General features: G+C 40.5%; 1 protein-coding gene across 1 annotated transcript in view; it reads left to right on the top strand.

The window, feature by feature from the left end:
• DNAH1 (dynein axonemal heavy chain 1) overlaps positions 1 to 16631 on the top strand; it is a 201851-nt gene that overhangs the window by 98764 nt on the left and 86456 nt on the right. The window contains exons 31-39 of the mRNA XM_081935349.1: positions 17 to 130; positions 2551 to 2700; positions 2999 to 3085; positions 4949 to 5135; positions 6332 to 6423; positions 6904 to 7058; positions 9525 to 9702; positions 12018 to 12212; positions 13301 to 13420. Coding sequence (XP_081791475.1) covers positions 17 to 130; positions 2551 to 2700; positions 2999 to 3085; positions 4949 to 5135; positions 6332 to 6423; positions 6904 to 7058; positions 9525 to 9702; positions 12018 to 12212; positions 13301 to 13420 — 1278 coding nt within the window. The remainder of the gene's footprint in view (positions 1 to 16; positions 131 to 2550; positions 2701 to 2998; positions 3086 to 4948; positions 5136 to 6331; positions 6424 to 6903; positions 7059 to 9524; positions 9703 to 12017; positions 12213 to 13300; positions 13421 to 16631) is intronic.

Genomic DNA, 16631 nt, shown 5'->3' with positions numbered 1-16631 from the left:
TTTTTATTGCCTACAGGTGGATCGCTTCATATTTGAAGGATCTGAGATTCCACTAGTTCCATCTTGTGCAGTCTTCATCACAATGAACCCTGGCTATGCTGGACGCACTGAATTACCTGATAATTTAAAGGTAATGGTACTAAATGTTACAAAAATACTACATACATTGCCTTCGTTTTAATTTAAACCTCTTCCATTTTCTTTGTGTGATCATTAGAAATTACTTGGAGAATGGATGGGTCATTAAAACAGGCAAGGTTGAGCTATCTCCGTTCAAGAGATCACTAACAAAGTGTGTCAAAAAAACTAGAGGAAAATGCATTCAGTGGATGAGGACAAGTAAACTAAGGTTGACTCCTGATGAAACAAAAAATATTTGGATTGGTAGTTCCTGGATATGGGAATTGGGGGCTGTAGGAGCCTAAATATGCTATATTGCTTTTCCTGGATAGAGATGGGCTAGCAACAATTCATAAAATCTCTGCTTCACATTTAGATTACTGTAATGCACACTATGTGAAGCTACCTTAAACTTGATCCAGGAGGTGCAGATGATACAGAATGTAGTGCCCAGGTTACTGAATGGTATAACTATATTACCCCTTTTGCTAAAACAAAAATGACTTTGGCAGCTAAATAATACCAAGCAAAAGGTTTCCTTTTGACATACCACATGAGGTCCTACCTCTTCATGGATTACTGCCTTGTCGTGGCAAAGGGGCTTACCTAGCTCAATGAAGCTATGTGCTATGCTGTGCAAGGCCACCCAAGAGGAACAGATGTGGATTGCAGCCAAGAAATTAAAAGATGCTTGCTCCTAGGGAGGAAAGTTAGGGCAAATCTAGACAACATACTAAAAAGCAGAGACAACACCCTGCCAACAAAAGTGTGTATAGTCAAGGCTATGGTTTTCCAAGTTGCAATGTATGGCTGTGAAAGTTGGACCATAAGAAAGGCTCAGCACCAAAGAATTGAGGCCTTTGAACTATGATGCTGGAGAAGACTCCTGTGAGTCCCTTGGACTGCAAGGCAATCAAACCAGTCAGTCCTAGAGGAGATCAACCCTGACTGCTCTTTAGAAGGCCAGATCCTGTAGATGAAACTCAAATACTTTGGCCACCTAATGAGAAGGAAGGACTCACTGGAGAAGAGCCTAATGCTGGGAATGATTGAGGGCAAAAGAAGAAAGGGAAGACAAAGAATGAGGTGGCTGGATGGAGTCACTGAAGCAGTCAGCATGGGCTTAAATAGACTCCAGAGGATGGTAGAGGACAGGAAGGCCTGGAGAAATGTTGTCCATGGGGTTGCAATGGGTCGGACACGACTTCGCAACTAACAACAACAAATGAGGTTTTAAACTACTTGGAACAAGGATAGTTGATAGATCACCCTCATTTTTAGAGACACAGGTAGATTACTAATCTTATTTTATTTTATGCCACCTTTATTTTAATAAATAACTCAAGGGGGTGATCAGACCTAATATATCTTCCTCCTCCTATTTTCCCCACAACAACATTCCTGAAGCACTGCATATTTCTATAAACTTTATAGAATTGACATAGAAAGATATGCTGGGAAAGCATTGCTTTTTATTTGCAAGAAGCATATAAAAGCTGACATGCAATATACAAAATATTGACACTGGATTCTTTCATAGAATCACTATGGTTTACAATACCTGACCACAAATATAAATTAGATCTAGAGATATGCTGTCACTCACCTGAATAAAAAACTGAGGAAGATAAATGTGAAATTGCTAAGTTCTTAACAAAAATATGTGCCACATTTTTCAAATTAGTCAAATGGTATTGGAAAGTAGCCGAATGTGACATCAATTTTTTTAAAAGAACTAACGGGTAAAAAGAGAATATATTGTTCAGCTGGCACAATGTCCCTACAAAAGGGATTGGAAACAAACCTGACAATCACATACTATTCCAGTTACCTTGTTTGAAAAAAAAATATGATCGAGATTAAAAAAGCAAAGAAGACGGCAACGAAAATTATCAGGGGTTTGACCATCTTCCCTACAAAGAAAAAATAGAATCTTTGGTATTTCATCAGCTAAAAATGTAGGAAGACATAAATAAGATAATGAAGAAAGTAGACAGGGAAGTTTTTTCCTCATCTCTCGAAACAATAGGAATGAGGCCATTAAATGAAGACGAGGGAAGGAGATTTAGAACAGACAAAAGAAAACACTTCTTCATATAGTAAATTGTGAAATTCATTATTATAAAATGTAGCACAGGGTTCTTACTTCATCAGCTTTAAATGGGAATAGTATTGATTTAAAAGAGGAAGACAATGCTATCAAGGATTATTAATTTTGAGACTCCATGGAACCTTTGGATTAGCGGTAGCATGCCTTCAGATACCAATTGCAGGGAAATAAAATCTCCACCTCTTCAAAGCACGCTAGAGACTTCATTGGCTACCACGAGAAACAAAATGCTAACTATCGTGATCCAGCAGGGCTATTTTTTAAAATATATTCTTGAGGGTTATGGTATCATTCCCACTATAATTAATTATATATTCCAGGCTCTTTTTCGTCCGGTAGCCATGATGGTTCCAGATTATTCCATGATTGCTGAGATTTCTCTGTATTCTTTTGGGTTTAATGAGGCCAAAGTTTTGGCAAAGAAGATCACTACCACTTTCAAACTGTCTTCTGAACAACTCAGTTCTCAGGTAAGTATGCACATCCATCAATTTGGTAATTCATAACTGAATGAGGAAGACATGGGAGCTACCTGTTTCTTTAATCATTTCACATTGATCATACACAAATATTAAAACATAAGATTTGCTTTGAACAAGTAGGTACTACTTTTCTTCTTTAGAAAGATGATTCAACAGCAGCTGAAGTACGAGGTTCTTATACAAATCGCTTTTCTAGACTTAACTAAACAGATAATTACCTTTCCAATACAGTTCCTGCTTTCACAGCTTGTCATTTTTCATATATGTATATATATGTGTACCATAGGATCATTATGATTTTGGAATGAGAGCTGTGAAGACTGTGATTTCAGCAGCTGGCAATCTCAAAAGAGAAAATCCAACCATGAATGAGGCAAGTTCTTCTTGACAATATTGCAGAGTTAGTAGGATGTTTTTTTGTACTGTGAAGAATGACCTTTGAAATAATTAAAACATAGTTAAATACCACTTCCCCCTTATGTCTGAAAGTTGTTAAAGTATTTAGATTTCCTTTTCATTTTAACATTATATCTTAATTTCTGTTCCTGAGGAAAAACTCAGAGTAGCTAGCATCAAAACAAGTACAGCAATTATATCATAATGCTATTAAATTCAGATTAACATTTAAATAAGTCAATAATAGTTCGGAAGCATAATAGCAATTTAGCATTTTAAAACATTTATTCATTTCATTAAGTTTTATCCTATCTTATATTGAGTTGAATGTTCAAGGAGGCTAACAGCAGCAAAAAACATAAACTTAATTAGAGATAGCTGTTGACTTATGGCCATCGTTGAACCTGGAATTTAAGTTGTAAGTAATTGCGATTATTGTTTATTAAGTCTATGTGACCATCTCACTCAGGACTGCAATCCCACCTCTCCTTGTTGCAACCTTGTTGCATGTGGGTCATTAAACAGATGGAATGAAAAAAATGCCTATCAAAAGGAGGCAGGTAGTTCTCTTCCATACTCAGAAGAAAACTGCAGTGGTGATCAGACCAGTGCCACAGTTCCTATAGAAGATGTCTTGTGCCTAATAATTCCTCTTCCCTCTGTCAACAGAAGAAAATTCTGTCGTGATATCCAAACAGGATTTTGGCATGAAACATTTGGTGCCAGCCCCCAGAAATGACAGGGAGTCCTCTTGTTTCTGGGGACCAGTTGCAAACACCCCATGCTGCAAATGCCCTGTGCCAAAACCTCACTTAGATTCCAGGAGGGACCTTTTTCATCCAACCTCCTTGACAATAAAAGGGTTGCCTCTGTTGATTTCATCCTCACTCTATTAAGTAGCACATCGCTCTCAAGGAAGCTGGGTGAAAAAGTTGATCCCCAAAGCCAAGCCGGATGTCCCACTTAGATTTTGTGGGCAGACCATTTTCAGCCAGCCCCCAGGAACTAGAATTTGTCTTTGTTGCATATGCTCTCAGTGTACATAAAGAAAAATAAAATACATTCATCAAGAATCATAAGATACAATACTTAGTGATAATTGTAGGTTACTAATAAGCAATCAAATCATACTAGGAAACAAATAAAATAATATAAATTGTAAAGATACAAGCAACATGGTTATAGTCAAAAGTGGGAAGAGATAGCTAGTAGGAAGGATGAGAAGAAGAATAGTAATACAGTCTTAGTAAATAATTTGACAGTATTGTGGGAATTAGTTGTTTAGCAGCGTGATGACATTTGGAAAAAAGCTGTCCTTGTGTCTAGTTGTTCTGGTGTGTAGTGCTCTATAGTGTCGTTTGAACAATTTATGACCAGGATGTGCGGGGTCTGTAGATATTTTCACAGCCCTCTTTTTGACTCATGCAACATACAGGTCCTCACTGGAAGTCAGGTTGGTACCCATTGTTTTTTCTGCAGTTCTAATTATCCATTGAAGTTGGTGTCATATTAGAGCAGTATGCATATAGCACAAATTATTTCATTGCATCTGACTCTTGTAAAATGTAAATCTTACAATTTTCATTGATGAGATAATAATAAATTAAAATTATCTCGAAATATTCATTTCCTTCCTATACATATAGTAATTTTCACCCATATATGATATTGGAACTAGATATAAGATAGAACAGACCCATTCTTACTGCATCTGCTTACCATCCAAACTGAAAAGTTTTGTAAAATACTTTTTGTATCATTAATATTTAGCCATTGAGGGCAAAGCTGATCATGCTGATAGGAACATGATTTCCTAATATTTTGTTTTAATGGTTTCTAGGAAATGATTTGCTTAAGGGCTATCAAAGATGTCAATGTTCCTAAATTCCTGCAAGATGATCTCAAGCTGTTCAATGGTATAATTTCTGACCTATTTCCCATGATCAAAGAAGAAACTATTGACTATGGCATTTTGGAGGAAGCAATCCACAAATGCTGCCTAAAAGACAATTTGAAAGATGTTGATGGTATGCAAAACATATGCTATCTATTTTTTTCCAACATACGTTGTATTACTCTCACATTTAAAAATATTGCCATTCTTGCTACATAACAGAAAAGCATTGCAGTCGCAGGAGGGCTGGGTAATTTGTCATCCCACACAGTCTATAATTTAAGTTTCCTGCCTCAGCTCATACATCAATTTGAGAGAATAATATTGTTAATGCTCACATGAGCAATCTATGTAAAATATTTTGCCTGATCTTACTACTCCAATAAGATTGTAAATTAAAATTGTCTATCTATGAGCAATTAGTACTTTGCATCTCAGAGGCTCCTAAATTTTTTGGGTGGAAAATTGGTCAAGGTACAGTAAGTTCAATTGAGAGCCAGGTTAGTGTAGTGGTTAAGGCATCAGGCTAGAAACTGGGAGAGTGTGAGTTCTAGTCCTGCCTTTGGCACAAAGCCAGCTGAGTGACCCTGGGCCAGTCATTCTCTCTCAACCGAAAAACTTTGTCAAAGTCCAGGCAGTCTCTGACAATCGGACACAATTAAACTAGGAGGGTGGGGGAGCTCTTATGCAGAATATGTGATACAGAGTGAGGAAAACCTCATTTATCTAAAAAAAAGAAAAAAGAAAACATAAATAAATTCAATTCCCCTCTCTCCAGATTTCATTTGAGATCCAGATTCTTTCTATTTTCAAAAGAGTTGGATAAAATACTGAAGAGTAAGAGCAATAGGCCACACTTGGAACGTGATGTTGTTTATTTATGTGAATCTATGTAGCATTTGCTATAACAATCTTCAGCCAAGAGCCAGATACTTTCAACTAATAATATAAATAATACATTATTAACACATCAGTGCATTCAAAGAAGAGCAAATAATATTTTTGATAATAAAAACAGATGGTGGTGGGCAAGTTGCCAAGTATATTTTCTTAGAAAGAGAATTTCACATGCAAGAAGCTTTTAAAAAGCTCATTGATGGAAACATTTACATACCCTATCATGTCTTGGTATCTAATCCAAAACTACTAAAGAATGAAGCAAGTATGCTGCTGACATCTCATGTCCTATCCTGTGAGCACAGAGGTTTCCTATGTAGGTCACCCAAATTCACAGCAGGCTTTCCAAGGCATTGCTGCCTGAATTCACAGCTCTACAGCTAGTAAAAGCCACCAGGAGGCATTTCTGGTCTGAATCTTGTTTTGCTCCAGGTTTCATCACCAAGTGTATTCAGCTGTATGAAACAACCGTGGTACGGCACGGCCTCATGCTGGTGGGGCCCACAGGCTCTGGAAAAACAAAGGTAAGCATTGCTGAAGACGTTGCGATAGAACAAAAAAGGGAACTAACTCCAGAAATTTCCTCCACCACTATCAATTTCTTTTGCTTAATCTTCTCTTGCCAAATACAGTAGCAGCCTCTATAGGAGAGCTTTGAAATAAACAGGCTAGGCTTAAAGGGCTAAACTGAATCTATATGTTGTTTGGAAGAGCCTCATTAAGGTGAGTATGGCTGACTTTGAGCCTCCGGAGCATTAGCAAGATTTTGACAGCATGTTCTTGACCAGTATGTCATTGACATTCAGAAATGTGGGATCACTCTCTTTTTTCTATTTCTTTTCTGATCGTGTCTGCTTTTTATAAATCTTAATTGTGCCAAAACCTTGGATAAAATCCTGCATTACTACTTTATATTGTTGAAGATCCATGGTGAATTTGGGCTATTGTCTTAGTCTTGAAAGAGATGCTTATGATGGTTCCTTCTATTATACATTTTTCTTCAGTGTTATAAAGTTTTGTCAGCTGCGATGACATCTTTGAAAGGTCGGCCTTCAGTCAGTGGTGGAAATTATGAAGCTGTCAATTACTTTATATTGAATCCTAAATCTATAACTATGGGCCAGCTGTATGGAGAATTTGACTTGTTAACTCATGAATGGTAAAAGACAAAAATTCTCTTTCTTTTTTCTGCGTTAATTGGATTTTGTACTTCTTCTTTCCAGGAATTAAAACTCTGTATTAATGGAAACGTAACTAAACGTTTTGAAAAATTATAAAAAAATCTAACTGCAAAATATTCAGGCTTGATCCAGGAAAAGTTAAGCATCTGATTTATTTTCTGCCAATATTCATATGACTTTGGATATTTAACTTTGGTTGGATCACACCTTTTCTTTTCAGCTTTCAACATTTTTGTGTAAATATTTAATGAAATAATTCTTTCATAATAGTGCTGCTGTGGTTGAGTCATTCTGAGCCTGTACAAGGTCATCTTCCTTTTATAAAAAAATGAATTAAATCACTTTTGTGAGATAATAATTATTTGAGAAACAGCAAAAATTGATTAATCAGTTACTAATGTAATGTATCCATTTTGGTATAAAATCCATCTCTTCATTTTTCATTAGCTATAAATTTTAATCTAAATAGACAAAAGCAAGAGCATTTAGGAAATCCCCTCTACTCCCAACCCCATCCTTCACAGTCATCTTTTCACTCTCTGCGTTAAAGGTTTCCTGGTACATAAAATGAAACAAATTATGTGGCTTACTGTACTTATTGTACAAGTATATGCCCTATACCAGTGATGGCGAACGCACGTGGAACCATTTGTCAGGGCACGCGAGGTGCTGCCCTGTCAGCTGAGTTCACCCTTTTTTAAAGCCATTTTTCGCCCTCCCCAGGCTCCAGAGGCTTTATAGGAGCCTGGGGAGGGCGAAAAGAGCCCCCCGCCCCACCGGAGGCTTCATGAGCTTCCCTGAAGCCTCCGGAGTGCAAAAAGCCACCCCTACGGGCAAACCAGAAGTCCGGGAACGCACTTCCGGTTTGCTCGGAGGGTCGTTTTGAGCACTCCGAAGGCTTCAGGGAAGCGTCTTGAAGGTCCCTGAAGTCTTTGGACCACTCAAAACGATCCTCCGAGCAAACCAGAAGTGACTTCCCATTTGCTCGGGGGGTCGTTGTGACTGCTTCCGAGGCTTCAGGGAAGCCTCCTGAAGGTCCCTGAAGCCTCCGGAGGGCTTCCTGAGGGGCGGGGGAGGCAGTTTTCGCCCTCCCCGTGCTCCTATAAAGCCTCTGGAGCCTGGGGAGGTTGAAAAAAGCATGCAAAAATGGAGGGGGTCGCACCTGTAGTGCGCACATGCACATGACCCCCCCTACACTCCCCCCACTTATGGCACGCAAGCCAAAAAAGGTTAGCCATCGCTGCCCTATACTTTACACTGGAGAGCTTCCTGTTCAGGAATGAGACAATAAGGATATCTATATGATGGAACATCAATTTTACTGCTCCTCTTTTATTTACTGTATCAATTGTATACTTCTTTTACCAAACATGTAACTCTGTGCAGATATGAAAAGCAATAGAAGTAACTCAGCATGAAACTGTGCTGAAACTATACCTTTTACGGTATATCTTTACTTGTAAGCTTCTTAGATATTGGCACATATTTACTCAAGTTTTTCTTTAGCAAATTGTGGTTGAATGTGTGGACTAATTTACAGTATAGGTTTTGCCTAAAGGTTGATATATAGATCCGTCTGAATGATAAAAAAAAAAAATACAACAGCCATAAAAGCTACTTCACAGGCAGAAAACCATCTGTTCTCTCCAGCTGGCTTCAGAAAGTTTTATTTTAAAGAAAATCTTGTAAAAGGAGACTTGAATATCCTCAATATCTAAATAGAGACGAATAATAATTGTAACAGTTTATATACTGACAGTGATAAAATGTTGGCCTAAATCCAGTAGCCTCCGGGGTTTGATACATGTTTTTATATACATGTATATAAAAACCTGATACCTGATACCACAGGTATATTTTTATGTACCCGATCCTACAAAGTTAGCAAATGGGAAACTTTATTCTTAAAGAAAGTTTCTTTCTCCAGCACAACTTCCCATCCTCCTCTTTGACTTCCGGTATCTTCAACTCTCTTGATAAGATACAGTATATGTATAATGTTTTTAAGGGACGTGATGGCTCAGTGGCTAAAATGCTGAGCTTGTCGATCAGAAGGGTCAGTGGTTCGGGGGTTCGAATCCCTAGTGCCACGTAACGGAGTGAGCTCCCGTTACTTGTCCTAGCTTCTGCCAACCTAGCAGTTTGGAAGCACATAAAAAATGCAAGTAGAAAAATAGGAACCACCTTTGATGGGAAGGTAACAGTGTTTTGTGCGCCTTCAGTGTTCAGTCATGCCGGCCACATGACCATGGAGACATCTTTGGACAGCCCTGCCTCTTCGGCTTTGAAACGGAGATGAGCAGCGCCCCCTAGAGTCGGGAACGACTAGCACATATGTGCAAGGGAAACTTTTACCTTTATAATGCTTTTATAAAATATATGAGATTCAAAGAGAGTGTTCAACTATTAAAAACTTGGGTATTTCTTTCTCTCTAATTTCATAGGACAGATGGGATCCTCCCTGCTCTCATTCGGGTAGGAGCTGTAGCCACTGATAAAAAAAAGAAATGGTACATGTTTGATGGCCCTGTGGATGCAGTTTGGATTGAAAATATGAACACTGTGCTGGATGACAACAAGAAACTCTGCCTTAGTTCTGGTGAAATAATTAAACTAACAGAGGTATTTTCTCTCTCTCTTTTTGTTTCATTACACAACCTCAATATTCCTTCGAGTCCATTCATAAACAGATTCCAATTCATTGGAAGATCCGAAGCGGATGGGCCCCCTCCAGTGGACTGGATGGGCCGTCAACAGCGAGTCTTGTGAGACCACTCTGGGAGGAGTTTGACTCTGTTGCCCCCGAGGACTTAGACAGGTTGCGTGGACGGCTGCGACCCACCACATGTTCAATGGACCCGTGTCCCTCCTGGCTGGTACTGGCAGCCTGGGAGGTGACACGAGGCTGGCTTCTGGGCCTGGTGAACGCCTCATTGGGTGAGGGATCCTTACCAACTGCCTTGAAAGAGGCGGTGGTGAGGGCCTTACTCAAGAGGCCTTCACTTGACCCAATGGAGCTAGCTAATTATCGTCCAGTCTCCAACCTTCCCTTCCTGGCGAAGGTTGTTGAGAATGTGGTGGCGCAGCAATTTCCACGTCACCTTGATGAATCCGACTATCTAGACCCACGCCAGTCCGGCTTCCGACCCGGGCACAGCACAGAGACAGCCTTGGTCGCGTTGGTTGATGATCTCTGGAGGGCCAGAGATAGAGGTTGTTCCTCTATCCTGGTCCTATTAGACCTCTCAGCGGCTTTTGATACCATCGACCATGGTATCCTATTGCGCCGGCTGGAGGGGATGGGAGTCGGAGGCACCGTTTTACGGTGGTTCGGCTCTTACCTCTCCGACCGGATGCAATATGTGTTGACGGGGGCAGAGATTGACCCTGAGGCCACTCTCTTGTGGGGTGCCGCAGGGGTCGGTCCTCTCGCCCCTTCTGTTCAACACATATGTGAAGCCGCTGGGCGAGATCATCCGTGGTTTTGGGGTTGAATATCATCTGTACGCTGATGATACTCAGCTGTACATCTCAACCCCAAACCACCCCAACGAGGCTGTCGAAGTGATGTCCCGGTGTTTGGAAGCCGTCGGGGTCTGGATGGGGGACAACAGACTCAAACTCAACCCTTCCAAGACTGAGTGGCTGTGGCTACCGGCACCTCGGTTCAGCCAGCTGACTCCATCGCTGGCCATAGGGGACGAGCAATTGCCCCCTGTGGAACGGGCGCGCAATTTGGGCGTCCTCCTAGATGCCCGGCTGTCAATGGATGACCATGTGGCAGCCGTGGCAAGGGGGGCGTTCCACCAGGTTCGCCTGGTGCGCCAATTGCGCCCCCTACTGGACCGGGATGCCCTACGCACAGTCACTCATGCGCTGGTGACGTCTCGCCTAGACTACTGTAATGCTCTCTACATGGGGCTTCCCTTGGGACGCGCCCGGAGACTGCAGCTTGTCCAGAACGCGGCCGCGCGGGTAGTCATGGGGAGTACCAGATACTCCCACGTAACACCACTCCTGCGCGAGCTGCACTGGCTGCCTGTGGTTTTTCGGGTGCGTTTCAAGGTTCTGATCACCATCTTTAAAGCACTCCATGGCACAGGACCTAGTTACTTGCGGGATCGCATCCTCCCACATACATCCCTGCGGCCAATTCGCTCTCACAGGGAGGGGCTTCTCCAGGTGCCGTCCACTAGGCAATGCCAGCGGGCGGCGCCAAGGAGCAGGGCCTTCTCTGTGATGGGCCCAACCCTCTGGAATGACCTCCCCCCCGATATCAGAACCACCACGGACCTCCGCTCCTTCCGACAAAAATTGAAGACTCACCTGTTCCGATTAGCTGGCCTGGCATAATTATAATTGTTATAACTGTTACCTCCTGGAAATATACTTTGACTGGTATTTTAAGGGTATTGTTTTAAATTTAATTGATTTTAGGGGTTTTAAAGCCATATTTATATTCTCGCTGTACAGTTCTTTTAATCCTTTTAACCTCCTCCATATTTATATTTATATTTATATTTATTCACTTATGTATTTGCTGTGTGGACTGTACACCGCCCCGAGTCCCTTTTGGGAGAGGGGGCGGTCTAGAAGTGCGAAGAATAAATAAATAAATAAATTTATGTTTGTTTTTAAAAAGGGCCCCTCACGGTGAAGAGAGATAAATAGATAAATAAGTAACAGATATATGCTTTGAAAAGCAAGGTCATGATTGGAGGTTTTTACTTTTTCCAAGGAAACTTTCCTAGTTTTTAATTTATAAAGGCCAATGCTATTTTTATTAACCTCTAATTCCAGGTACTTGAGGAATGTAGATAACTGAATTTAGGGAGCCTTCCATTTTATAAATATAATCCCATCTGTGTAATTTCAATGTGCTCCTTTGATAAAAAAAAGCTTGGGAAAATCTCTGCTATCTTGCCTCTCGTTTCCAGGCAATGACCATGATGTTTGAAGTCCAGGATTTAGCAGTGGCCTCTCCGGCTACTGTGTCTCGGTGTGGCATGGTATACCTGGAGCCCAGCATCTTGGGTTTAAAACCATTTGTGGAATGCTGGCTAAAAAATATTCCAGAGATTATGAAGCCATTTTCAGAGCAGCTGGAATCACTTTTCAACAGATTTCTAGAGGTAAGCTATTACTCGATCCTAATATTTTGATTCAATACAAACCAAGTAAATGGGTTCAAAATTTAGCCGGGGGTGGGGGAAGGGAGGCATTAGTCATGAACTTCTCACCTCTGATTACAGAAGCTTGAGAGCAGCTAGTAGGCAGTTGGCAGGAACTTTTGCAGGAGGTAACCTTCCTCATAATTCCAATTAATTTTAATTGGTACCATAATAGTAAAGTGTTCTACAGACTGAGCTTCTGTGCACAATGGCATTTTCCCACCTTGAAAGGCCTGAGATAATGACTGCTGCATGTATGCTTCAGGTTAATATCAGACTTTGGCATTTTTGAGCCTGAGCTCTTTTTTCACTTGTTTTGTAATGTGAATTGTAGGTTGGTGAGAATGCTAATTTTCATGCTTCCCTGCAATGTTTCTTGGGATATTAATATTAAAACAGTAACAGTGTTGTTTAGAAAGGCTCCACATCCTAAGACGCACAAGAAAATGTTTCTGGTCTTTATCTCCTTGTCATGCTAAATTCAGATTTTTTCCCCCCATTAACTTAGAAAAACAAAAACAAATAACTCTGAAACCTATATTTGCCATGTCAAGTCTATTCTTAGCCATTTTTCAATTCCTGAACATAGACAAATTACATGTTACATTGGAGGTCAATGTTTAGAACCTCTAATATAATTTCATGTTTTGTAAAACTAGCTGCAACAAGAGCTTGATTTGAATTTTGACTGTAGTGTAGATTTGACAGTTCTAACTTTTTTTTTCATGTGTTCCATATCCTCAGTCCACCACAATCCACAGATGCCTGGCTGTGAATGCCCAGAGCCACAGAGAATGGATATTAATGTAGAAGATTTAAAATTCAATTGTACATGTTTTCACTCTTGTTAATGTCAATGTTACTTACACCCAGCAAGGTTGCCAAGTCTCTGCTGGTGCCTGTTCTCTAGTTGAGCTGAAGAGTATTAAAAGTACTATTTAAAAAGCAATGATTATAGAAGAGTTAGCTGCTAGAATAAAAGAGGAGGAAAACATAAAGGTTCAAGATAAGTCTAAAAACAATTAACTCTGGGTCTTCCTTCATTTCAGGAATCTGTCAGTTTTGTCAGAAATTCAGTGAAAGAAATAATTGCCTCCACAGATTCTAACTTGACAAAAAGCCTTGAGAAGTTATTGGACTGTTTTTTTCAACCGTTCATTCCCATTGAGGTAGGATTATATGATGCTCATATTCCCAATGGAAACACTGGAATATAATGAATTATAATGCATTATGATAACAATTGTATGTATGTTTATGTATATGTGTTACATTTTTGCTGATAAAGAAATGAAGGGAGACTAGTATAGATCAATTTCAAGCTATTTAGTTCTCATCAGCTAACCTTACCCTTGCTGGGATTCGAACTTGGGCTGCTTATATATTAGGCAGTTTTATTAACCTCTAAGCCACAAGTTCTCCTCTCTTTATCAGCTGAGCCAGGGGAGTGATTAAGTATTTTTTCTTCTGTCAAAGCACCTGGTCTGCCCAAATATAGAAGGAAGCATTCTGCTTCCCTTTCACCTTTCAGCCTCACTTCGTGTATGTATGTATGTATGTATGTATGTATGTATGTATGTATGTATGTATGTAGCTGGATTTTGAATCCCAATGATAAACTTATCATTAGGGGTCCTTGGGCAATGAACCCCTAGGATTTAACCTGCCTACCTCTGATATGAGCACAACATGAACTAGGAGAGTCATACCAGCTCAGATGTTGCCCAGATTAACAAGGACCACACCAAATGTTGGGGAATCAAGGCAATCTGATGATAAGTGGGCTACTGGAACAAATCATATGTGGACTAAACAAGAAAAGCTGGAAATGATGAAATACTATTACAACAGCAGACTTAATGAGAGGGACTATATGAACCATATGAGGGAATTATGTATGGATGTTCATACTAACTGAAAAACAGCTAGTTCCCTAGTGTTTCAACATAATGAAGAGGAACCTGCTCTACAATTTGAAATAGGCCAATTGCATATTATATCTCTTGTGGCCCAGCAGCGGCCGGCTGAATTGTTGGTGGACTCTGACAGCTCAGACCATTATGGGACTGCTCTGGAGGATGAGAAAGACTCTGGAGGGTGTTTGGAGTCAGAGCAGGAACTAGAGAGACCTATTGGCCACCAGGTGGCATCTGAGTCAGGGAGCAGTGAAGAGGAACAGAGGGAGGTAGTCCCTGATATGCGTATGCATAGAGCTGAGAGGAGAAAGGAACAGCTGTGGAGAAGACGTCATAGAAGGAAGTAGGGACAGCTGTCTAAGGTTGTGGCCCCTCCCAAAGAGTTTATAGGTGAAGCGACAGGAGGGGAATCTTTGCAGGAAACAACAGTCCATTTTACTAGCCGTTGAGAAAGCATTCCGTAAATTTAATCTTGGTTTCTTGAAGATAGCTTTCTAGGCTCCTAGCCAAGGGGTGGCTTTATCTATGTAATTAGTCATGGCAGACAGCCAAGCCTATGTCTGAATATTCATTGGAATCACGGGACAGAACAATATCCAAGACTTAAGAAGACATAGAAAAACAACTGGATGTGCAGCCAACACCTGAGATTGCAACATCACTGCCACCCTCTTCATTACAGGGTACAGCAGCTGATGTGAGGTACAAGATCTGGATAAAGTAGTTACACTCAAGCCTTGAGACTAATTACCAAGACTCAGTGGAGAAGTACCATCAGAGAATATGGTAGTTGATACCAATAGAGCCAATTTCTACTACCACTATAACTCAAACCAATGAACTGGTCTACTCTACAGCTGCTTTAATCCTGGAGATTCTTAGCTACATGATTAAGAAGAACAGCAGAATATACTGCATTGGAAAGTGAGGTTGGAGGCTAAGATCAAAGCAACTCGGAGAGAAGTTAGATAGTGGATCTATAGAAGACGTGGAAATTAAGGATAAGATTTGGCTACTCAAAAAATGCAAGCCTATAGAAAGGCTCACAGCATTTGCTAGCAAGCTAAGCAGATGCACTAGTAAAGCAAAAGTCAAGAAGACAAATATCCTGTTCTCCAAAGAAACATCTAAGGTGTACTCACAACTGTAGTGCCACAATATAGTGCAGGTAGTCCTTGTCTTATGACCATAATGGAATTTGACCATTATGGTTGCAGGTCATCATGATTGTTAAATGAGATAACCATATGATTACATCGCTTAAAGGCTCTCACCCTTGCTCTCCCTAATATGGATGTTAACCACCAGGTGCATCAGGGTTGAGGCCCTGGAAATTGTTAAAGCCCTAACATCTTAACAGTTTCTGTTAATTAAGAAGACAAAAGAAACCCTACCCTGACTTACTATATAGCACAGCTCAAACAATTGGCATTTCTTTTTGCAATAAAAGAATTTCCCAATGGTCATTTTGTTGACACTTTATGCAAGTTACATGTATGGATTGTACTGAATCTTTTACAATTCCTCTCAAGCATTAATCTGTGTTGTTGCTTTTGTATATTTCTTAATTCATCTGAAGATTCTAGTTCTTGTTCTGTTAAAGAATCTCAAGAGACTGACAAAATGTAAATGTGGTCAGTGTTGAAGAAGCTTGTTTTCAGTTAATAAGGCTCAGTCTCCCCTCGGGTATTTCCGATTTGCAGTTGTATAGAAGTTTTCCTTAAGCATTTTCACAACACAATTTTCTCTCGTATACTTATCCCAAGGCCTCATCACAGCAACTGATCATGTAATGAAAGAGAAATTGGGAGGGGACAATGCTGCACAGTTTGAATGGTAACATGTACACATGTTGCTATCTCCTTTGTTAAATTTTGCCATTGATTAACGTTTGTTATTGCTTTGATTCCCCCCACCCAACACACACACATTTTTCTTTCATATATTAATTGGAGCTCCAAAAGAGCTGTTCCTTCAGTCTTTCTCCTTGATCTGTTTCCTAGTATTCAGTTCTATCATGCACTGAGAATCTAATCAAGGGTTTCCTCAACTGTGATCAATTTATAGCAATTTCCACAGAGGGATCAGGCTAGCTGTCTTAGCACAGAAAGACAAGGATATTGTTGTGGTCTGCCAGTGGAGCTGGCAGCAGAGTTAGACAGTGACGAGATTGGGGAGGAACCTGGGCCAGTCCTGGAGTCTGGGGAAAGCTCTGATGAGGGCTCTATGTTGGAGGCAAAGAGGGGGGCTGAGCCGTATGCCAGTTATCAGCTGCCTTCAGAGTCAGACATCAGTGAGGCAGACAAACAGCTGGAGCCTGTTCCCAGTGTGCGCATGCACAGAGTTGCCAGTTGAAGGGAACAGCTAAAGAACAGGGGTCGACTTGAGAGCAAGGCCACGGTTGGTCAATTAATGGCCCCTCCCAGAGGAAATAAAAGAGGAGTGAAAGGGGAGTGGAGTTTGC

Source organism: Natrix helvetica (genome assembly GCF_964273705.1).
Source record: "Natrix helvetica genome assembly, chromosome: 1".
Lineage (NCBI taxonomy): Eukaryota > Metazoa > Chordata > Lepidosauria > Squamata > Natricidae > Natrix > Natrix helvetica.
The sequence above is the reverse complement of the archived record's forward strand: the minus strand, read 5'-3'. Positions and strand labels throughout refer to the sequence as shown.